At 35.3% G+C, this 25651-nt stretch overlaps 1 protein-coding gene and 1 pseudogene across 1 annotated transcript; both read left to right on the top strand.

Annotated features, from left to right (window-relative positions):
- Window positions 1–590: 590 nt before the first annotated feature.
- Window positions 591–10993, top strand: abhd6a (abhydrolase domain containing 6, acylglycerol lipase a). Its single transcript, XM_051912617.1, has 9 exons — window positions 591–1372; window positions 2058–2177; window positions 4699–4855; window positions 5122–5235; window positions 7000–7132; window positions 8420–8577; window positions 8655–8709; window positions 8803–8903; window positions 10039–10993. Exons 2-9 carry the CDS (start codon window positions 2059–2061, stop codon window positions 10213–10215), a joined length of 1014 nt encoding a protein of 337 aa, XP_051768577.1. The 5' UTR covers window positions 591–1372; window position 2058; the 3' UTR covers window positions 10216–10993.
- Window positions 10994–15251: 4258 nt separating this feature from the next.
- Window positions 15252–25080, top strand: LOC127522534 (transcription factor HES-5-like; annotated as a pseudogene).
- Window positions 25081–25651: the final 571 nt, after the last annotated feature.

Here is a 25651-nt window from a genome sequence, read left to right on the forward strand (position 1 = left end):
CTGTGGAGGCTGGGAAACACTGGCTATAAAATAAATTAAGAATTACACAAATACTCACACCAGGCTATATTTTATTAGGGCACAGATACATAGAAGTTTATTTCAGGCATTGTTGTTAACACTCTGCTGTACTGTTGTCACCGAATGGCAAAAAGGTATAGTACAGGCTACTAACCAAAATATTCAAATAAATCGAAAACCTCACAAATGAAAAAAAAAAAAAAAAAAAAAAAGAGATAAAGACATCAAATAGTAATAAACTGTACACAAGCATGGGTTATTCGCTGATTGTTTGCTCTGTTGTGTCTGTAATCAATCAGGCAAAACAGCACAGACAGTTTATCATATTACACAATTCATAGTTTTGAAATGTCAGCTGTTGCAGTTAATGCTTAACATTGAAACTTCATTACCGTTTCGAAATAACCCATTAAACGAGTTGCGATTTGAGAACTAATATTTTCAGTCTTCGCGTTGTCTCAAGGCCACACCCACAACCGGGAAAATATCACGAATATTCACGTATACTCCACCCACTGGAACAGTTTTTCACAGGAACCGAATATTACGCAACACCGTTCTGAGACCCAGGATGTGCAGCTGAAGTTAACGGTTTATTTTACCGCTGTATATTCCCCTTTAAATGAGCGCGTTTTCAGTGAAACAGGATGAGCGGATAGAAGCGGATTAAAAAAAAAGATGTTGATATTTTTGATATTTTAACTTTTCAATGTGTATTATTAAAATCAATAATGATTACATTTAATCAGTATACTTATTCAGGAGTCCGCTTTTGAAAGTGATACGGTGTCAGTTGATATCTGTTACATTTCTCAACGCTGGTCATGATCTACCAACTACAGTCGTTTGTGGTTACGTGATAAGGGATTTTATTTTATCATTTCGTAGATATGACTGTTAGTCGATTTTCTTTAATATAATAGGCATACATCTGTGAATTACATTAATTTAATTAATTATACTTTTAATTGGACAAATGTATCCAGGTGACCAGACGTAATCCTAAAATCTGAACGCGCTTCAATGTGGGATTTGTATATATGAGCCTCCACGCGCCCCCTGACGGACATTTTCTCAGGAAACTCTTATTATTCAGCAACACTGACCACGAAATGGATTCGTTCTGATGTCAGATGTGCACCTGACAGATGTTCGCTGACAATTTTTATCGACTGAACATTATTTCCCGCCTCTATTCCCCTTTAATTCGAGCGAACTTCCCTGTTGACAGCGCAGTGAGCGCGCAGCAGTGAACGCGCTTCGCGTCTGCGTCTCCGTAGATAAAAGGGTGATATGACTGTCCTTTGATCGGCCTTTACTGGACACTATCACATTCTACGGACATTTAAAGGTATGCTTACTATACATAACGAGCATTTGCATATAATCTTGCGCTCAAATGCGTTTTAGTGTCATGGAAGTGTATTTAAGCTCAGATCTTTGATCACATATCTGATGTAGCAATAAGTTGCCAATGTAACAATATTTAATTGCGACAATGTCAATGTAACAAGTGTATCAGAGATCTGAGTGTCATTAATTCATGCTTCATTGTAGTAAAAATGAAAGTGTATCATGCTAGAATTCACGTGCTCTAAATGACGAATATTGTTTTGTTTTAGTTCCCTTCTCAGTTTTTATGTTCAAGATAGATATTTATTGATTGATCCATTGATGTATAATATTCAGGTCTATGAAAATAAATAAAGGCTAGCATTTCAGCATATGTATATGTATGTATGTGTATATATATATATATATATATATATATATATATATATATTATAATTTTGCTTCTCTTAATAAATCAGCACAATAATTCACTTTACATCGCTAATGGATTCTGTTGGTCTCAGCTGTATATTTCCACACTTCGCACTGTTGATTTATCATCTGTTTTTTCTCTTTCCTTGCTTAAAAATATCTTACAGTTATGGTTTGATAATATAGTTCGTTATACTTATTAGAAGCTATCTGACATGAGGTCAGGTCAAAGGCTGTCTTTTGTGACTCGTCAGTGTTGTGTTATTTAACAGGATGGATTTGGACGTGCTGAACATGTTCATCATTGCCGGAGGGACGCTGGCGATCCCCATACTGGCTTTTGTGGCCTCCTTCCTGCTCTGGCCTGCAGCTCTTATTAAAGTTTATCACTGGTAAGTGCTGGAGAGAATTGCACTTAAATTTAATTTCACGAGTCTATTAAAGCTCATTTGTACAGAGCTTCTGAAGAGGAGCATGTGCAAATGACCTGAATTTTCAGTATAGACATTCTAACACTTGTTATTTCTTACAGTGCTGCCGTTAAACGAGAAAAATGTACACTCTGTTTATTTTAAAAGCCTTATCACCACAATCAGTTACAGTTGGACAAACCACAGCGTCAAATTCACAAGATAACATTAAAACGTGTAATTTCTGTTTCATTAGCAGCACCAAACACAAAAAAGATTATAAAACTGAAGAAAATGATGCTTGCCAATGCAAACGTTGTCAGTAAAACACAACAGATGTTTCTAGGGCATTGCACTTACTTTATATTTTTTGTCTTATTTTGTTTTTGTCTTTTTCAGTACAAATATCTAAACATTCTTAAATCAAGATACATTTACTTGAGAAGCAAAATGACTTTAAGTCATTATTATATGGGTCAATGACTTGACGGATCTTTTTTTTTTTTTTGTCCAAAGGCCTTAATAATAATAATAATAAAAAACAAAGATATGACATCCAAAGTATATAAATAGTACAACTAGATCTCTTTTATTGATTCCAAAAGGTTTTAATTATATTTTGCTACATATAAAGGTATTTTAAAGATTTTGACGTGTCAAAAAGTCATTCGGTTTAACCGTCCAAAGGCCAAAACAGCCATTTCATTTGTGATTAAAATGTAATAAATGTTTATATTTTTTATTCTGGCATGATTTTATAACATCATATATCAACATAGTGCAAAATGGTGTTAAAATTATGTGTAGAAGTCGTTGCTTTAGTGTCCGGAAAAATTAATTTCATTGATGTCATTTGGAGTAACCAATATAAAGGGACCATTTTGGATCAAGTCATGCGGTCAATATCATGTGACAGGATGTGACATTATTCAGACACCTGCAAAGGACCACATGGTCGTGAAGCAAAGTAACTAACTCTCTCTTAACCATTTGAAAACTTCATTTTTTCACTTCCTCATACGCATGTCCCGAAACATCAGGTCATTTGGTGCAACCGCTATAAAACATGGAAAATGTTGTAATATTTTAAAAACTTTTGCTAAAAATAAATTGATTGTTCTTTTGCTAGCTAGCTAGATATCAGCCTGTTAGCATTGTTTGAAAATATCGTCATTCGGTATAACCAAAAAGTGTCATTCGATAAAACTAAAATTTTACATTTCTTGTAAAAAATGACAGAAGCAGTGTTAATTGATTATAAAAACCACATAATCTCATTGTTAACACTTAATAAAACTTCAAAAATAATTATATCTCCATTATGTTCTTTTAAAAACCTTATTTGTCAATGACCCATATATAAAAATATTAAGTCTTGTTTTCGATAAAATGAAAAAAATTATGCTTAAAACAAGAAAAAATATCTTTCCCTGGGGCAAGAAAAATAAACTTGTTTTCCCTTTGAATTAAGTTTATTTTTCTTACCCCATGGACTGATTTGTTTTTCTTGTTTTAAGCATTTTGATAATCTTAATCTTAATAAAGTCATTTTGCTCCTCAAGTAAATGTATCCTGATTTAAGCTGATAATGTTTGTATATTTCTATACTAGAAAACAACATAAGACAAAAATATTAAGTAAGAAAAGGATTTTTTGCACAGTGTGGGTGTTTTCTGGCATGATCTAAAGGCTGATTTTTCAGGCTTCGTGACTGTTTTTCAGGTTTGTATTATTTAACACTTCTCTTATCTAGAGACAGTGCTAAAGGTGGTTCGTTTAACCGGCCTCTTCTTTTTCTCATTCCACTAAACTGGGTGAAGGTTTATTCGTCATGATCCGTGCATATCTACAAGGTGCCAATGATTCAAATAGCTTTAGCTTTGAATAATGCATGATTTTTCTGTGGAAGCATCCAGGAAGCTAAATATGTGTGTATGCATTAGCCGTGCACATGCAGCGCTGCATTTGTTGCTGATGTCAGTCGAATCTTACGCAAGCTGCCCAGTAGACTTTGGTTCCCATAATATCTGGGAGGCAAACTTTGCTCTAAATGACACAGTCATCAAAACCGCTGTTTGCCTCTAGCTGGACAGACTGACTGCTTCCTTCAGTGTCACTTCTGGAGTGTTTATGTACAGTGTCCTCTGACTGTGAAAGCATCACTATTACTATTGCTGAAATATAGGCGTTTTGTGCTCCAGACATGATTGATTCCCCATGCAAGTCTTGTTACTTTACGGTAGATGTGTGATCGGTAGATGATAGCTGTACATTGGGTGGGATATTGTGACTTGGGCCGATAAGCAACAACCTCACATTTGCTTCAGAAGATGGTATGTAAGCATATTAGTACCATTGTATATATCAAATTACCACAAAAATACCATCTATTTTACATGCAGAACATGGGATTTGCATAATAGCATCAGCATTATTTTACAGGACTTTTATTTTCATGCTATTTTTATTTTAAATCAAGTCTTTTTGGTGATTTGTTCAACAGGTATTGGCGCAGAAGGCTGGGAATGCAGGTGAATTATGCAGAATATGAAGGATATCGCTTCTGTTACTCTCACAGAGGGAATCCAGGCACACGTCCGTCCGTCCTCATGTTACACGGATTCTCTGCACACAAGGACATGTGGCTCGGCGTGGTCAAGGCAAGAAACTGCAGCGAAAACTCAAACATGTTATTTTTGGTGTTTTAAAATGCAAACATTCATATAAAATGCTCAAAAGTAATGAACCCTTCCATATAATAATCAACAAATCACATGATCTAAAGAACAGTTTTGATATGATTTTGAAATCTGTCAAAAGTAAATTCTGATTATGATTGACATCAACACAGTCATTACTTTGTTCTTAATATATGGATCTGATCGTAAAGTATAAAGAGAAATGTTTGATTTCTTTGCTTTTGTAGTTTCTTCCTAAAAATATGCACTTGGTGTGTGTTGACATGCCGGGACATGAAGGAACGACACGCACCAGTGCTGTGGATTATTCCATAGAGGGACAAGTCAAACGGATACATCAGGTGGGAATTTTCAGGAAAAGAAAAGAAAAGAATATATATATATATATATATATGATAGTAATAATATACAATCACTTAATTAAATGTAATATTTAAAAAAAATTACATTTTTTAGATTTTGATTAATATGAATTAATATTTCATGCACACACACACACACACACACACACACATATATATATATATATATAAATCAATTAAATGTAATATTATAATAGTAAATTTATTAAATTTTAATTTAACAATTAAATTATATATTTAATGTCACACATGCATATATATAATCATTTATGGTAGTAATAATAATAACAATAACAATATATAATCACTTAATTAAATTTATATATAAATGTAAATTTATTACCTATTAATTTAGCAATTTTATATATATATATATATATATATATATATATAAAACACTAAAAAATAACTGTAAAAAAAACTCAACACATTTACAGTAATATACCATAAAAACAATGCATTCTGGGTAATATTTTTCATTTTAAGAAAAGATGCCTATAGGCTACTTTCTCGAAAACAACAAATAATATTACCCAGAATGCATTGTAATATACAGAAATAATATACTGTAAAAAAAAAAAAATAATAATGCATTCTGGGTAATATTTGTTGTTTTTGAGAAAGTATCCTATAGGTTACTGTCTCAAAAACGACAAATAATATTACCCAGAATCCATTGTTTTTACGGTATATATTACTGTTTGGGAATATTATTGTAATGGAAAACGGTATTTTACTGTGTAAATTTGTTGTTGTTTTTTTACAGTTATTTTTTTAGAGTGTATATTGTTTATATTTAATTTCACACACACACACATATACATATATATATATATATATATATATATATTAGTATTATTATATCCAAGAAGTATTTAAGAAGTATCAACAGTTATAATATTAATAATAATTTTATATTAACTTATTTCTTTCCTAATTCATAAAAAGATGATAAAGTCCCTTTTCTTAAAATCTGCTACTTGATAAATTCCCAGCCACTGACCCAGTTTTTCTGTTTGGCTGAACATCACACAGTATGTAGACTAATACGTTTCTCTTGATGACACAGTAGATTTATTAGGCTTACACATTGAGATTTCACTGAAGTATCTTGAGATCAGTGAAAAGCCCTTGTGTTTTCATTTTCTCTATTCTTGTCCCAGAGCTAATCAGCTTTCCTTCAACAACAGGGGCTTGTGCCTAAAATAGATGCCCTTCTTCAAACCTGGGGCACTTCACTGTGTTTCCCAGCCTGAAATACACAGCCTGTACCTGATTGATTTTGGCTCATTTAAGGTTGTCTATCATTAAAAGCAACTTCTGGTAATTACTGATGTGCACGGATGAGCAGACTTGAGCTGATTAAGCTGAAAGAGGCATTTTCTGGATGCTGAGAGAGTGCTCTGTTTCTAGATGAAGGGTGAAACTACTTGTTTTGATGGATTCAGATTAAAAATAACTCACTTTTTTCTCTGGAGCACATTTAATGAGGTCTCTGAATACAGCTTCATCACTCTTATGCAGCTAAGAAAAATCCCAGCAAACAGGGAATGTTCTCAGAACTTGCTAACGTTCTGAGAATGTTCAGAGAACATTCAAAAGTAACATTCCAATAATGTTTGCAAGATAATAAAATGGAATGTTTCGAATAACCAAGAAAAAACATTTCTAAAGCATTTAAAAAACTGGATGTTCCATTAATAACAACTGGCTGTATTTTCTCATGTTTTCCTATTTCTGTAGTTTGTGAAGAGCATCGGCTTGAACAGAAAGCCTTTCCATTTGATCGGCACATCTATGGGTGGAAACGTAGCAGGAGTTTATGCTTCCCGTCACCCGTCTGATCTCTGCGGCGTCACTCTCATCTGTCCAGCAGGTCTGTCCTATGTGTCTCTCTCTGTCTGGTTTGACTACATTATAAGGACCCAAAGTTTCAAGTTTTAGGCCCCCTGCTTTATAAGGACATGCCGTGTGTGTGTGTGTGTGTATGTGTGTGTGTGTGTGTGTGGTGTTATTGTTGTTGTTTCTGACCCAGAGTCAGTAATAGTTCATCAAGGGACATTTCAACATGGTCCATTCTTATCCAATCTTATTTTGCAACATCTGGCCCAAGTATCATAATAATATCGTATGACATGTACTTTGTCCCAAAACAAATTGTTGAAGAGGCCAATATACAGCAAGTGTAAACAATAAAATACTGAGAAACACTGTAAGAAAGGGGTTACTTCAGTTTGACATTTTTTACGATGTGTCCCCCTCAAATATGATGGCTAATAGATCAAACTGTTATTTTTAAAAACGTTTTTAGAAAAACATAAGTCAGTGTGAACAGAATGTGAGACAAATTCTGCATTTTTAAACATTTTAGAAAAATATGGATGACATGGTTTACATGACATTACAAAACTATATGACATTTAAACATCAATAAATTATGCTTTAAAATTAAATTGTTTTTATTCTATATAAGTTCAAGTTTCAAGTTTATCACATTTAAAACAGCAAACGTGGCTGACCAAAGTGCTGAACAAAACCGAAGGCGAAGAAACACAAAGCAAATCACACATTCATGACGGAAGCTCACAATATAACACGTTAACCCCCGGTTTCACAGATGAAGTTTAAGTGTTGTCCCAGACTAAAAACTGTTTTATATGAAAGCAACTTGCTCTGGCATATCTTAAAATATGTCAATGCTATTATTTTGTGTCAAGATAAGCACAATAAGTAATGTTTTTTTCCTAAGGCACATTTATAAAACCTACTTAAATGTCCTAATTGAGCTAACACCTACTAATCCTGGCTTAATCTAAGTCCTGTCTGTGAAACCTAAATGTGATGGTTCTGATTGAAGACATGCAGAATAACTAAAAAATAGCTATAAAAATAAATTATGTAATTTAAATTTGTCAAGTCAAATTTATTTATATAGCGCTTTTCACAATACTCATTGTTTCAAAACTGCTTTAAAAAGCAGAAATCATGACGTTAATGTTTATAATATCTTAACATCTTCATGCATTATTGTCACATTTATCAGATTATAACTGGCCGATAATATTGTTTACATTTTGCAACGATACATGCAATCAAGCATTTGAGATTTGCCATATAGTATCTGATTCCCTAAATGAAACTCAAGCATTTCTTGGTTTCGCAGGTCTTCAGTATCCCACTGAAAGTAAGTTTGTTGAGCGTTTGAGGGAACTGGAGAAAACTCAGGACAGTGACGGGATCCCGCTGATTCCCTCTACTCCAGAGGAGATGGAGGAGATGCTCAGACTGTGTTCCTTTGTGCGCTTTAAGATTCCTAAACAGGTTTGTTTATGATCTTGTGGATTAGAGTTTGAACACTGAATCAGTTGCTAATGTTTTTTCTTCCTCTGGTCTCCTAGATTCTTCAAGGTCTGGTTGACGTTCGCATTCCAAACAATGACTTCTACCGAGAGTGTGAGTATCGCTAGTGTCGTTTTAACTTGCTCTCTGTATTCAGACCCCAAAAAAGAACCATCTTATCAGGAACTCTCTCAATATTTTCTGCAGGTTTTATGGAGCTTGTTGGAGAAAAATCCAGACACTCTTTACATGAGAACATGCATCTCATCTCAACTCCTCTGCAAGTTATTTGGGGGAAAAATGACCAGGTAAGGACATACTTTATCTGGTCAGTAGAGCACAAAACTCAATTCTCCATAGGGAAAATGACTTTTAACATAACTTATAAATCTTTTTAAGACAGACATACTGTGAGCTACGAGGTTATTAATCGATGGTATAAGCTTTTGTTAAAGCCATCAGCCCACATAATTTCAACTTACTTAAATAATTGTTTAACAGCAGAATTCCTGGTGAAAAACTACATTACCCATGATTCTACAGAGAAATTTCCACCAATCAGAGAATCAAAACAAGCAAATCATGCCAATATAACTCCCTACGCTCTCAAACTACTTGTTTGTGTGTGTGTGTGTGTGTGTGTGTGTGTATATATATATATGCATATTTGGAATAAATGCAAAGTATATTGATACTATATACATAACCAACATCTTTAAATCAATAGTTTTATATTTATACATCATTTTTATTTTGATTATATCATTTGCAATGCTTCATGGGATTGTAGTTCTCTCAGCTCGTATTCAGCTGTTTGGTTTGGTTGGTTTGTGGCTTATAATGCTTAAATGAAGACTTTTTAAAAAAAAAAAAAAAATCCCTATGGGAAAAAATGAATGGGAAAAATACTTCTGGAACCAAAGCCACTGAAAATGTGGACGGATACTGTTGCACTCGATACTAGTACGTGCATTACTCAGAAAATCTCCAAAACAGTTAAAAAATTACAACAATATCTAATGGTGTAGTGCAATGAAATTTGCTATAGGTATAAGGCCAAAGTTATTAGATGTTTTGCTCTGACCTTCAACTCCATGACATTTTAAGGAAAGTGGGCAGAAAACATGTTGTGAAAAAGAAATGTTATGGGTTGTAATTTGCGTTATGTGTGATGCATTTACAAGCATACAGAAACGGATCTGATACTGCCAGAATTTACTCATTTGCCTATGTAAATTCCAAACTTACTGTGACGAAGTTAAAATAATGTGGTGTTTTTACGGTTAGTAATGTTAAATCACTATTGTTACTTTTCTTCTTTGCAATGTTTGTAGTCACATATGTAGGATTATAGGTGTTAGTTTAAAAATGCATTTCATTATCAATAATGATCATTAGAATTGTGACCTCATTAAAGATCAAGCTCTATACTGTATCCCACAGGTGTTAGACGTGTCCGGGGCTTCAGTTCTGGCCGAAGCCGTTCCAGGATCCCAGGTTCATTTGCTAGACAACTGTGGTCATTCTGTAGTGATGGAGCGGCCGAGGAAATCCGCCCAGCTCATCATGGACTTTATCATTGCACAACAGAACGCAGGAGTCAACAAGAAACTTTCCTAAATCTGAACTCTATATCTTTAATATGTGGCGTTGTGGTTGTGCTAAAGGTTAAGGATCTCAGCTACAAACATAAAGGTTGTTGAAGCAGAAACTGGAAAGTTTCAGACATCACAGTCCTGCTACTCAAAGTATAATTCATACAGTTTGTGCTCCTGAAAGATGCTTTGGATGAAAGGCTCTTTTAAAAGTAACAATATTTGATTTTACAGTGTGTAAATATCCAGTAAATGTTATTTTTGTAGTGAACGCTCAGGGTCGCACACTAACCGCTGAGTTGAAAAGCACTTCAGAAGCTATGCAGATATAGATCAGTGTCCTGCAGACAGTATCGATTTCTATTAAACTTAGATTAGACCAAAAACGGTTGTTTACTATTTTATATATATATATTTATATAATTATAATTTTCCTCTGACACCATTCCATATTTGAAGAGACCTACCTAAACAGCTTTTCTGTGCATCATAGGCACTTTCCTGAACTAACTGAATGCCCAGAAATGCTGTCTGTATACTTAAATTGAGACGCAGTGTATATGTCTATCCCTTTAGTTGTTTACCATGTTTTTTGCCATTTTAACATGATTTAATGTTGACTTTGAAACTTCTGTGACATTTACGTCACTTTCTTTCTACTATATAGAGTTCTTACAAATCAGTTCTTGCTGTTTTAACCTTGTACAAATCTTTTGAAAATGTAGTTTGGGAATTATGCAAACTATTTCATGACTTTAGCATAGTGTTAAAATCTGGTTAATAAAACTGTCTTAAACCATTCATATTTTGCGAATGCTTGTAGTATACTGTATTATTATTGGTGTTTTTGTCAGTGTAGGTTCAGTTTACATGGTCTTAAAACACAAGAAACATAGTGAAGCTTTTGTTTTATTTTCAGTGACTGATATCTGCATTCATTTAGTGATAATGTATCACAACATTTGATTTGAAGAATTCTCCAAATCACACAGGAACTTAGAACAGAACATGGTTCAGGTATGACTGCATTTCTTTATAAAAGAATGTTAAGTACATTTGCATCATATTGCAACTTGTGGCTTCATGGAAGACAAAGATGAAGATGTATCTAATGTAAGTCAATGTTGTCTAATATAGATGTCAGTATATATTCCCATCAAAAAAAAGAGATAAAATATAAATCATAAAGTCTCTATGAAGATCATCCCAATTTGAGCCACTTCATATAAACCGAACATAATTAAAATGGAGCTAAATTCTTGTCATCACATTAATATCAAGAAATTATAACATTTCATATAACATGTACTGTGTAAGTTGACTCTTTATCAGCTTATAGAACGAAGCTTGAGTATGCTATCAGATTATAAATGTCCTTTAAAATAATAAAGGGAAGGTTTCCTTCACATCTCATCAAGATGCATTTAATGTAAAAGTCAATGTTGTCTAATATAGACGTCAGTATAAGTATGAAGTCTTCATAGAAGATTGAATCATCAGAGCACTTTGCAGTACAAATATCTCTTTCAAACTGGAACTCTGGAACACTTTTTCTCAAAAAGAGAAACTTAAACGAGTCCACTGAGTCTAGTGTAGATGTTCAGTATGTGCTGCTGGTTGCTGTAAGGCCTCCAGATGGCGCTCTTGTTGACCTTCATCTCTTCGCTGAAGGTGTTCTGGTCTGGGCGGCTCAGCCAAGGCAGGACATTTTCCCTCCTGTTCTGATCACATGATGTCTGCAGCTTCTGGAAGAGCTTCAGCAGTCTCATCTCATCTTTGGACAGAAAGTGCATGGACACACTTGGAGAAGCCTTGATTGACAGCATGTCAACTAGAAGTTGAGCGTCATCATCTCCAGGATATCTGCTTTCTCCAGCTTGGAATCAGGCTGCTGCTGCTTGAGGAACTCTGGAGCCAGAAGACACTTGAGCTGCTCAATGCTGCTGTTGAGATCCTCCATGTTGTTGAGAGGGAGATGCTCCTTTGAGATGATTAGAGGTGTCATGTCTGGATCTCTGTGCTGTAGATCTCTCTGTGCAGAGCGAGTCTGATTTGCACTGGCTGCAGCTCCTCTATTTATACTCCCAAATCTCCATATGAATGCGTGAGGCTTGAGCTTGTTGCAGTTTCTCACAGTTTGGAGCCAATGGAAGAGCTCAAACAGACAATGAGGGATGTGGGCCGCCACATGCTCGACGCTCAATGAACACGCAGCTGCTTTCTAACAGATCTTTATTCTGGCTGCTGGAGTCACAGAGACACACGGATTCACACACTTCTGTATTCATCACATTAAATCACTCACACAATAGAAGTGTGTCGTTCCCACAGGAGGAACTTGGTTCCCAAAGACTGAATCGTCTGTGCTGTTTTTATAGCTAAACTGCTGTAATTGGGGGAAAAATACAATAAATAATAATATATAAAAGTTAAAAAGAAAAAAATCCTCCAAAATTTGAAAGAGAGACTGAATTTTCTTTTTTTTTCTTTTTTTTTTTTTTTTGCTAAAGTCCAAGATGTAAGGGTGCAAAAGTTTGTATAACTAACTACATTTTTCTTTAAATTGACACAGATTAAAGATGTTGATAAACTTTTTTGCACAGAAGTCATTTTGAAGTGAAGAGGAATGATGTGGGAAACACTTGCACATTAGAGTTTAAATCCCTGTGGTTTTATTAGTATTTGTCCGCCTCATTATCATATGAATAGACACACTTCTATTGTTGTGTTTGTGTCTCAGTGTGGGAAACTCTGGAGAACAGAGTCACAGTTCTAGTGTCATCAGCATCCTAAACCCCGACAAACCTCAATATTTGAAACACACAAGGGAGTCGACACACTTATGGATATTTACAAGCTTTATCCCGCAGTTTCACATGGAAATAGACTTTCTTAAAGCATGCGAGATGTTCAACAGTCCAACTCTCTTGTATTTTAAATTGACTCACTATAGAACTAAATTAAGCCTATGCCTAAATAAAATTGTAGCTTAACTTTTTTGCAGCTTTTTTTTTTGTAGCTTAACATTTATTTCCAATAGCTGTAACTGCAGAACTCTTGAGTTGAACATCTTGTGGGAACCTGAAATGTCCTGCATCCCCACATTCATAAAGATGAATATAAGTGACCTTACTGGCAGATGGCAGTGAGGAGAACATCCCACCGATTCACTCTTCAACACAGTATTGTTCAGAATCCTGAGGCTTCTGATTGGCTGAGGGGAGTAAGGTGTGAGTATAAATGAAAGATCAAGAGACAACATTTCACAGTGAAGACACTTCAGTCCAAACTGAGCTTGAACTTCAACACAGTCATGGCGACCTACATGGACGTGTCTTTCCAGAGCAGCATCAAGACTCAACATGTTCAACACGCAAGGTGAGAACTTCAGATACTCATGGATGCGATAAAAACTAAAGCCTTATCTAGTATTTTATTGAGTTTTACTTGAAATGCACATGAACTAAAGTGACTGTGTTGTTGTTTTCAGATGCGTTCTTACATGTTTGGAAAGAAAGTGTGGCAACAGTTTGGAGAAGCTCAAATCTGCTCTTGGAGAATATCTTCAGAACGGCATCCACACCTCAGATCTTCTGGAGAGGGCCGTGTCTTTCATCACCCTGAAACGAGTTTTACTTTCACATGACGGCTACTCCAAATATTCCCGTGACATCCTGCGTCTTTTCCCGGATCACACAGAGGATGTAGCAGCGTTGTGCTCTGAAGGATGAACATCACCTGAAAAACTCTTCACACAAACGATTCTTAGAAGAAAGACTGAACATAAAACCTAAAAAACCTTATAGATGTTTCAAAATTGAAAATCTCTCACAATAATGCCTTTAACTTTGTATATATAACTTTGTCTCTAAATGATTTTTACATTTGGATTTATATTTCTTGCTCAAAAGAATATTATATTTTTGTTTTACAAATGCTGTTTTATGCATTATATGCATTATTTCTGGCAGTTACACTGCAATCTTAATCTTTGTGTTTGTAAATGAATGACACTTTATGCTGTTTTCCTTTAAAACTCCATGAAGAGATTTTAACCCAAAACTCCATTAATGGAGTAAATGTTGTTCTATATAAGTATTGTGATTCAACAATGACCTCAAGCCGTGCAAATGGACAACTGCGTCCAAAAGACAGAAAATAAAAGTAGCTTTCTTTTTTTACAATTTACATTTCAGTCTCTTATTTGATGTGTATTATGAAGGTTTCCTGCTCCATAACAGGTCCGACTTCTATATATAAAATATGCTACATGTTTCTGCTGTCAGTACACAGAAATGCATCTGATCATTTTACTCATGCATTAAATGCATTAACTATCATAAGTGCATTTTAAGTCAGTGATTCATCAATCTGGAGTTTATGTATCCCAGGATTACTTAAACCTGTTCCAGAAGGCTACTTGGAATTTTTTTTTATGTTGCTTTGTAAAACCTATAAAACAGATATTGCGACTTAAAATATTAGGGCTGCCAATACATTCAAGTTCCCTATCAATCTATTAATAGGATAATCATGATTAATGTCCAGATTTTTTCAATTCTTTTTTAAGAAAAGAAAAATAAATAATGTTCAACTTTTATGCATTAGTACGGAGCCTCTTAAGTGACATGGAGATGGAAAAAATGTGAGATGGGTGAAAAAAATATATTTCGATGCTTTTGCATACCTCCGAGAAACACATCAGAGCCCCTAAAGGATGATGGTCAAAAAGTAAAATGGGAGGAAAATTATATTTCATAAATAATGAGTCAATACATCATCAATCCTACTTCCAAAACGTGTTTTTGTCTTACCCTGATTCACTAAGCATATTAAAAGCGTTTATATTTTAGACCTGTCGGGATGGTTTTCGCGGGAAATTGCGTACATACCTCACTCGCCCGTGCGTGTCTCGTCATATCTGTAAGGGAAAAGTTGCTCCAGCTACTTTGACGTGTGTCTGGTGTGTTGGTGGCAGAGGTTAGTTGTCACAATGAGCGAGAAAGGTTGACATGGAGCAGCTAAATCTCCAGCCTCCGGGAAATTACCCGTTTTAAACAAAGAGGAGAGTCTGCTGGTAAAAAGTTAACATAACAGAGCTCATAATAAAACAAGAATTAGTTTGGCTTTTCAGAGACAGCAGAACTGAGGGATTTCAAATGTTGTAAAAGCTAGGTGGAAATGGCGTCTTTACTCGGGTGAGTACGGTATTTTATTGAACGGATGAATTGAAGATGGCTGATACAGGTTACTGAGCCTTTAAAATCCTGATTTCTCAGACTGACTGTGATTGTTTACTGAGTTTGTCTATTAAGAGAGTATTTTGGGACGAGATTTTGTGGGTTAAGAAAAATGTGGAAAACATTTACTGGTTAGATATGTTTGAAGCATGGAAGCGGGTTTATGCTGGTCAAGTGCTGGTCCTAAGCAACTAGCTCCAGCTCAGGACCAGCACTTGACCAGCATAAACCAGCTCAAACCAGCTTCAATGCTTCAAAACATACCTAACCAGCATATGCTGTTTTTTCAACAAGGTTTGAGGAGGATGTTTGATATTTTGGCTTTTTTTTTTGGGATATTTTTCATTCAAGACAAAGAAGAGGCCTCCATTTAAGATATAATGACATTAATAATCACAGAAGATGTCAGGTGTTCAGTTGATTGTTTTATTTCACAGCAGAAATACATTCAGTGAGCTGCTTTAGTGTTTTAAATCTTCAGTTGCCTTTACAGAAAGACACAAATGATCACGTGATCAATTAAAATGACAAATGCCAATATGACAAAGTTTGTCATGAGAATATAAACCTTCACAGAAGGAACAATGACATCTGTATACAGTACAGGAGAAGATTCAGAGAACATTCAGAACCAATAAACGCTTACAAATCCTTAAAACAGGGTGAATTTGAATATGATCTGTTATAGACCAAAGAGGAAAAGATCAAATATGATTCATAAAGTATCTGTAAAATGGTCATCTCAGAGGGAGGCAAATATGAGCCCAATTTGAGCCACTTCATATAAACAGCACAGAATTTATAATGCATCACATTAATATCAAGAAATTATAACATTTCATATATCATGTTCTGTGTAAATTGATCAGCCTTTAGGATAAAAACTGATTATAAAAAATAATAAAGAAATGGTTTTCTTCACATCTCTTGAAAATGTATCTAATGTAAGTCAATGTCTAATATAGACGTCAGTATATATTCTCATCAGAGAAAGAGATAAAATATAAATCATAAAGTCTTTCTATGAAGATCATCCCAATTTGAGCCACTTCATATAAACCGCACATAATGGAGCAAGATTCTTGTCATCACATTAATATCAAGAAATTATAACATTTCATATAACATGTACTGTGTAAAATGACTCTTTATCAGCTTGTAGAACGAAGCTTGAGTATGCTATCAGATTATAAATGTCCTTTAAAATAATAAAGGGAAGGTTTCCTTCACATCTCATCAAGATGCATTTAATGTAAAAGTCAATGTTGTCTAATATAGATATCAGTATATGATCCCATCAGGAACTCTTGACATGAAGTCTTCATAGAAGATTGAATCATCAGAGCACTTTGCAGTACTAATATCTCTTCCAAACTGGAACTCATGAAACACTTTTTCTCAAAAAGAGAAGCTTAAACGAGTCCACTGAGTCTAGTGTAGACGTTCAGTATGTGCTGCTGGTTGCTGTAAGGCTCAAGGCCTCCAGATGGCGCTCTTGTTGACCTTCATCTTTTTGCTGAAGGTGTTCTGGTCTGGGCGGCTCAGCCGAGGCAGGACACTTTCCCTCCTGTTCTGATCACATGATGTCTGCAGCTTCTGGAAGTGCTTCAGCAGTCTCATCTCATCTTTGGACAGGAAGTGCACCATCTCACAGACACACCTGGAGAAGCCTTGATTGACAGCATGTCAACTAGAAGTTGAGCATCATCATCTCCAGAATATCTGCTTTCTCCAGTTTGGAATCAGGCTGCTGCTGCTTGACGAACTCTGGAGCCGGAAGACACTTGAGCTGTTGAGACCATCTCTGCGCATCTTCTCCACTATTGGCTTTCTCAGCTGCAAATTAAGACAGAAAAGCATGAGGAAAGTGGCCTTCAAATTGAGAAGAGGCGTGAAAGCTGCTGCAGTAATGTTGCTTTAAGTAGGATCATGTGAATGTACCTTGTTGATGAGAGGGAGATGCTCTTTTGAGATGATTGGAGGTGTCATGTCTGGATCTCTGTGCTGTAGATCTCTCTGTGCAGAGCGAGTCTGATTTGCACTGGCTGCAGCTCCTCTATTTATACTCCCAAATCTCCATATGAATGCGTGAGGCTTGAGCTTGTTGCAGTTTCTCACAGTTTGGAGCCAATGGAAGAGCTCAAACAGACAATGAGGGATGTGGGCCGCCACATGCTCGATGATCCTCTATCAGGAGCTCAAAGCCCGTGTCTCAGGGGAGAATGTGGGAAAGTGCTGACCTGTAGAGAGTTCATGTTCACATCAGTGTCACTGAAGCACACGCTCATCATTAGAAACACGTGGCGTCAGTGACACCTGCATCATCTCAGTACACATATGGTGATTTCAACATCACATCATTCCTGCACATCTCATCTGAATTACTGTGGTACATTGCATTCCGGAGTTTAATATCAAACTAGAGTATTATTATAATATATTCTGTGTATTAAACAGCATAATCAATTAGATCTAGTCAAATCATTTTAATGGAGCGCATTTAAAAACAGCAGAAGATGCAAAAGAAGAAAAATATTGAATACTGAAACACAATATTACATCAATAAAAACCAAACTGTTCAAATGCTTTCTTGTTGTTACAGCATTGTTAGACAAATGGATTTATATATGTGTATAAAGTTCAACATTTCAAGTCTTTCCACAGAAAAGTAAGTGCAGATATTTAATGTCCTAATTTATGATCTTCATCATTCTCATTGCTGCAGTGACGTCACACTCAAGTTGGACTCCAGATGAAGCAGATGTGTGTGTGTTTGTGCTGGTCAGTGTGAGTAGATCTCATGTGAGGTTCCCACACTGACTCTCTTCTTCACATCAATGGAGCACAAAAGCATCCAGAGTCCTGAATGGAGCATTAGTGACGCTGAAGACTCTGTGTTCTTCCTGACGTCACCAACCATCTGGAGGGAAACGCCGCACTGGATGGAGGAGTCAGTAAGTTATCAGACACTCTCTGTTTTTTATTCTCATGCAAATATGCAATTTTTCTGCACATTAAATTTATTATGGAATATGCAAACCAGCACCTTTTTGAGCATCAAATAAGATTTTAGTTGCATTTGTGAGACACGTTTGTGTTTAGATGATAAAAGTCTCTTAAGTTCCTGATGCAAAAGTTTAGTCATTGTAAAAGTTCATGATGCGTAAAGGAAAATAAATAGTGATAGTGCTGGATTCTGGTCACACTGCTGATGACATCATCAATGACATCATCAAACCATCTTGTCAAGCTCGAGCATGTTTAAATATCCATGTGTCGACTCCCTTGTGTGTGTCAAATATTGAGGTTTGTTGGGGTTTAGGATGCTGATGACACTAGAACTGTGACTCTGTTCTCCAGGGATTCCCACACTGAGACACAAACACAACAATAGAAGTGTGTCTATTCACATGATAATGAGTCTTAATGCAGGACAGATTCCCTACAAGCTTTCTCACACCTCTGATGATCAATACTTGTAACAATAATAAATATGCTTTTTATATGAATCTGAAGGCTAATTTCTCAAAATGAAGCATTTGATTTAGTTTGTTTCATTTTGGAACTTATATTATCAGTATCTGAAGTTGAAATAGTATAAAGTTATAGTCCAATCTATTCATGTTGACCTCTGACCTCTGGTCTCTTAGTTGAGTTCTATTGTCTCTGAGGGTCTTTGAGTGAGTTCTGTTTCTCACGCTCTCTTCATTCACTCAAAGTTATGACAAACATTCTTCCAGTAACGTTAAAAGAACGTTTTTTCAAAGTTATCTGGTCTTTAATGTTCTCGAAATATTAGCAAAAAAAGTTTATATATATATATATATATATATATATATATATATATATATATTATACAGTTTTCTGAAAATGTTTTTCAGAGAACATTCAAAACTAATGTTCCAAAAATGTTTGCAAAATTATCACATGGAATATTCCCATAAACCTTTGCATAATCAAGAAAAAATGTTTTTACTGACTGGATACTTGTAACATTCAGAGGACATTCAGAAATAACGTCGTCATAATTTTATGGGAAAGTTAGCACAATGTCATTAGAACATTTTTTTTTTTTTTTTTAGCTATGCAGGACAGGTATAGCCTACTGTATGCAATGGGGGATGTGGGCCGCCACATGCTCGACGCTCGACACGCAGCTGCTTTCTAACAGATCTTTATTCTGGCTGCTGGAGTCACAGAGACACACGGATTCACACACTTCTGTATTCATCACATTAAATCACTCACACAATAGAAGTGTGTCGTTCCCACAGGAGGAACTGGACTTGACAGGTTTCATGAGTTCAGAGACCATCAGAATGTAATACTGAGATTGTTTCATTTTGATATTTTAGACAACATATTCTATGGCAACCATAACAATTATTTATAACAGTAATTATATATAATTAGTGTTATGGTTGCCATATTTTGTATTTTTACATAAGTCTAATCCATTAATTTTGTCCTCTGACCCCCACAAAATTATGTATTTATATATATATTATAATAATTTTTATTTTATTTAATTTATTCAGTGTGTGTGTGTGTGTGTATTCTCTGTGCATTTATTTCCAGTAGCTGGAACTGAAGAACGCTTGTCATTCAGTAATCTAACAGTCGTCTCTGACTTTAATATTTTGAGTTGAACATCTTGTGGGAACCTGAAATGTCCTGCATCCCCACATTCACAAAGATGAATATAAGTGACCTTACTGGCAGATGGCAGTGAGGAGAACATCCCACCGATTCACTCTTCAACACAGTATTGTTCAAAGTTCTGAGGCTTCTGATTGGCTGCGAGGTGTGAGGTGTGAGTATAAATGAAAGATCAAGAGACGACATTTCACAGTGAAGACACTTCAGTCCAAACTGAGCTTGAACTTCAACACAGTCATGGCGACCTACATGGACGTGTCTTTCCAGAGCAGCATCAAGACTCAACATGTTCAACACGCAAGGTGAGAACTTCAGAAACTCATAGATGCGATAAAAACTAAAGCCTTATCTAGTATTTTATTGAGTTTTAATACTTGAAATGCACATGAACTAAAGTGACTGTGTTGTTGTTTTCAGATGCGTTCTTACATGTTTGGAAAGAAAGTGTGGCAACAGTTTGGAGAAGCTCAAATCTGCTCTTGGAGAATATCTTCAGAACGGCATCCACACCTCAGATCTTCTGGAGAGGGCCGTGTCTTTCATCACCCTGAAACGAGTTTTACTTTCACATGACGGCTACTCCAAATATTCCCGTGACATCCTGCGTCTTTTCCCGGATCACACAGAGGATGTAGCAGCGTTGTGCTCTGAAGGAATGAACATCACCTGAAAAACTCTTCACACAAACGACTCTTAGAAGAAAGACTGAACATAAACCTAGAGTTGAAAAACTCTCACTGTAATGCCTTAATGCAACTTTTATATCTTTATTTTTTATATTTCTTGCTCAAAAGAATATTTTTTTTATATTTTTGTTTTGCAAATGTTCAGTTTTATGCATTATATGCATTATTATTGGCAGTTACACTGCAATGTATTTTAATGTTTATCATTGTGAATGAATGTACTTTATGCTGCTTTTCATTTAAACTGCATGAAGAGATTTTAACCCAAAACTCCTTTAACGGAGTAAATGTTGTTCTATGTAAGTATTGTGATTCAGCAAAGATCTGATTATTCTGATGAGAACAGTAAAATGATGATGATATCAAGCCATATAAATTGGACAATTCTGTCCAAAATAAAAAAGAGATTTACTACACTTTACATTTCAGTCTCTTATTTGATTCATTCATTCTCTAATTACACATTTTAACACAACAACACACTTCAATGCAGTCTGTTTCTACAGAGTTCACAGTAGAGGTCAAGATAATCTTGACTCAAGATTGAGCTTTCAGTTACACCAAATATGTTCACCCCTTTTGCTCTGATTGAACTCATGAAATGTCACAGAAGATGTCACATGTTCATTTCATGTTTTGCTCTAGAGATCGAGTCTGAGAGCTAATGGAGTTCAAATGTTACAGATGAATCATGCAAATAAAGAAAAGGTAGATTCATGAAGAAAGACTCACAGTGGGTACATATTCTAATGTCTTCACAATACAAGTTTTAGTGTTTGATTACAGATTTGTATGATTTCAAAACCAAATGATTAATTTTTTTGAACTTGAATCGCTCGAAACATGCATAAAACACACCTCTTACAAACCAATTGCAAATGTTTTTATCTAATAAATGCAAACTACAAATCATAAATACCATTAAACGAGATTTATGTATGTGTTTTTTATTAATATGTAGGGCCATTTTATGTTTTATGGAGGGCTTAGCTGATCAGGTCAATAACTACTTCTCTTTATTTTATTATATAAATGTGACATTAAAAATATCTGTATTATAAAACTGATTGGAGCTCTGGTACTATAAAGAAATACACACCGGTTCATGGATTCACTGAGAACGGCTTTTAGTTTTTGTCATATAACAGCCTAATGATATAAAACAGAGATTTTGCAGTTTATATGAAAGGTCTGATTTCATAAAATGTTTATTTCTAGGTGTACATATAGATGAATGCATTTGAATCTAAAGCTTTAGAGTTGTTCACTGGAATTCAGATGTCTTTGTCTCCATTGTGTCAGACTCCAGGCCTCCAGATGTGTGTGTGTTTGTGCTGGTCAGTGTGAGTAGATCTCATGTGAGGTTCCCACACTGACTCTCTTCTGCACATCAATGGAGCACAAAAGCTTCCAGAGTCCTGAATGGAGCATTAGTGACGCTGAAGACTCTGTGTTCTTCCTGACGTCACCAACCATCTGGAGGGAAACGCCGCACTGGATGCAGGAGTTATCAGACACTTTCTGATCACAATTATTCTCATGCAAATATTGAATTTTTCTGCATTTTAAATTAATTATGGAATATGCAAACCAGCACCTTTTTTTTGCATCAAATAAGATTTTAGTTGCATTTGTGAGACAAGTTTGTGTTTAGATGACAAATGTCTCTTAAGTTCCTGATGCAAAAGTTTAGTCATTGTAAAAGTTCATGATGCATAAAGAAAATAAGTAGTGATAGTGCTGGATTCTGGTCACACTGCTGATGACATCATCAATGACATCATCAAACCATCTTGTCAAGCTCGAGCATGTGTGTAAATATCCATAAGTGTGTCGACTCCCTTGTGTGTGTCAAATATTGAGGTTTGTCGGGGTTTAGGATGCTGATGACACTAGAACTGTGACTCTGTTCTCCAGAGTTTCCCACACTGAGACACAAACACAACAATAGAAGTGTGTCTATTCACATGATAATGAGGCGGACAAATAGTAATAAAACCACAGGGATTTAAACTCAAAGTTTCAAACATCATTCCCGTTCACTTCAAGATTACTTCTGTGCAAAATGTTTTTCAAGTTTATCAACATTTTTAATGTGTAAATTTAAAGAAAAATAGACTGTTATACAAACTTTTGCACCCTTTAATCTTGGACTTCATAGAAAAAAAAAATTCAGTGTCTCTTTCAAATTTTGCACGATTTTTTATTTTAACTTTTATATATTCTTATATTATTATTTATTGTATGTTTTTCCCCCAATTACAGAAGTCTAGCTATAAAAACAGCACAGACGATTCAGTCTTTGGGAATCAAGTTCCTCCTGTGGGAACGACACACTTCTGTTGTGTGAGTGATTTAATGTGATGAATACAGAAGTGTGTGAATCCGTGTGTCTCTGTGACTCCAGCAGCCAGAATAAAGATCTGTTAGAAAGCAGCTGCGTGTTCATTGAGCGTCGAGCATGTGGCGGCCCACATCCCTCATTGTCTGTTTGAGCTCTTCCATTGGCTCCAAACTGTGAGAAACTCCAACAAGCTCAAGCCTCACGCATTCATATGGAGATTTGGGAGTATAAATAGAGGAGCTGCAGCCAGTGCAAATCAGACTCGATCTGCACAGAGAGATCTACAGCACAGAGATCCAGACATGACACCTCCAATCATCTCAAAGGAGCATCTCCCTCTCAACAACAAGGTACATTCACATGATCCTACTTACAGCAACATTACTGCAGCAGCTTTAACGCCTCTTGTCAATTTGAAGGCCACTTTCCTCATGCTTTTCTGTCTTGATTTGCAGCTAAGAAAGCCAATAGTGGAGAAGATGCGCAGAGATGGTCTCAACAGCTCAAGTGTCTTCTGGCTCCAGAGTTCCTCAAGCAGCAGCAGCCTGATTCCAAGCTGGAGAAAGCAAATATCCTGGAGATGATGATGCTCAACTTCCAGTTCACATGCTGTCAATCCTGTCCAAAGATGAGATGAAACTGCTGAAGCACTTCCAGAAGCTGCAGACATCATGTGATCAGAACAGGAGGGAAAGTGTCCTGCCTCGGCTGAGCCGCCCAGACCAGAAAGAGATGAAGGTCAACAAGAGCGCCATCTGGAGGCCTTGAGCCTTACAGCAACCAGCAACACATACTGAACGTCTACACTAGATTCAGTGGACTCGTTTAAGCTTCTCTTTTTGAGAAAAAGTGTTTCATGAGTTCCAGTTTGGAAGAGATATTTGTACTGCAAAGTGCTCTGATGATTCAATCTTCTATGAAGACTTCATGTCAAGAGTTCCTGATGGGATCATATACTGACGTCTATGTTAGACCACATTGATCTTTACATCTGATGAGATGTGAAGAAAAACTTCCCTTTATTATTTTAAAGGACATTTATAATCTGATAGCATACTCCAGCTTCGTTCTACAAGCTGATAAAGAGTCAACTTACACAGTACATGTTTTATGAAATTTTATAATTTCTTGATATTAATGTGATGACAAGAATCTTGCTCCATTATTAATTATGTGCTGTTTATATGAAGTGGCTCAAATTGGGATGATCTTCATAAAGAGACTTTATGATTTATATTTTATCTCTTTCTCTGATGGGATCATATACTGACATCTATATTAGACAACATTGACTTTTACATTCTTCATGTGATGTGACACTTTCTTTACTTTTATTATTGTCCTCTTTCAGGACTGAGGAACTAAATCAAATTTATCTAGCATTCTCTGAATGTCTTGGATTTTTATATATTAACTTTGAGATTTGACCACATCCAGTATATTTGAAATGGTGTTTTTCCTGTTTTGGGGAAACTCTTTAATGTATTGTTAAATACTCATTTTTGTCTTCAGTGAAGATTTTCTGTGAATGAATCTGTGATAAATCTCTTAATATTTTAAATCTGAATTTGCTTTTATAAAAGCATATTTTACTATTTTTATTTGACCTCTCAGAAATCTTTTTAATTATTTGAAAGATTCTGTGATTGTTAAAGTTCTGTCATGTTTGATATTGTACTTTTGATATTTTACAGTCACTGTGTGACTATTCAGAAAACAGTGATCTCTAATGATCTTTCTTCTCAAACTGAGAAATGTTTGGTTAATCATAAACGCTGCTTCAGTTCTGTGCTGTTGTGTCTTTTGAAAAGACTGTTTTATGATGTATAAACTCTGCTCTATTAAGAGCATAAATGTATCTTGGAGATTCTCCAAGCACAAGTTGTGATATATTATCACTCAGATGTCATTTCCTCAAGGACAAACCTAATATTCATGACAATAAAATCAGTTAACCTTATTTCTGTCTCTGCATTTTTTTTCTTATGTATATATGCAGACAAAACAGACATAAAAAGAACATAAAATATGAAACAAACACAAAACAATGATTATTATAAAAAGTTAATTCTTTTAACACATTTAACAAGTCTTGTTTGTAATTCTTACAATAATTACTGGAATACTTGATTCTGTTTGGTCAATAGCGCCATCCAGCGGTCTGATATTTCCTAAACCTGCATTCATTCAAATGCTCCCTACACAGTGTTCACTGCTCCCTACTAATCAAGAGTTATATAAAGTTCACTTCACTTGAAACTTTTTATGACACAATACAACCTCATCAAATGCAGACCAAACTTGAGTTTGGAGTATTAATACTCCATAATATGCTTGTCTAAATAAACTTTAATTTATATTAATGTGATGTGTATATAATTTAATACATCTATGTGTATTTCTATAAAATATTTATCATAAATATTAATTCATATATTTTGTCATATTTGGACGCCATAAATTGTGATTTAAATGTCTGTTGCGATGTTTAATATAAAAATGAATGTGATTTGGTTATTTTGGATGTGTCT

This window comes from Ctenopharyngodon idella, chromosome 11, assembly GCF_019924925.1.
Source record: "Ctenopharyngodon idella isolate HZGC_01 chromosome 11, HZGC01, whole genome shotgun sequence".
Taxonomy (NCBI): Eukaryota; Metazoa; Chordata; class Actinopteri; order Cypriniformes; family Xenocyprididae; genus Ctenopharyngodon; species Ctenopharyngodon idella.

Excerpts from the sequence above, each read along its gene's own strand:
- abhd6a (XM_051912617.1), top strand. The coding sequence starts at position 2,059 with ATGGATTTGGACGTGCTGAACATGTTCATCATTGCCGGAGGGACGCTG. Across the intron at positions 7,133-8,419 it reads CACTCTCATCTGTCCAGCAG|GTCTTCAGTATCCCACTGAA; the intron begins GTCTGTCCTATG and ends TTGGTTTCGCAG. Across the intron at positions 8,578-8,654 it reads GCTTTAAGATTCCTAAACAG|ATTCTTCAAGGTCTGGTTGA; the intron begins GTTTGTTTATGA and ends CTGGTCTCCTAG.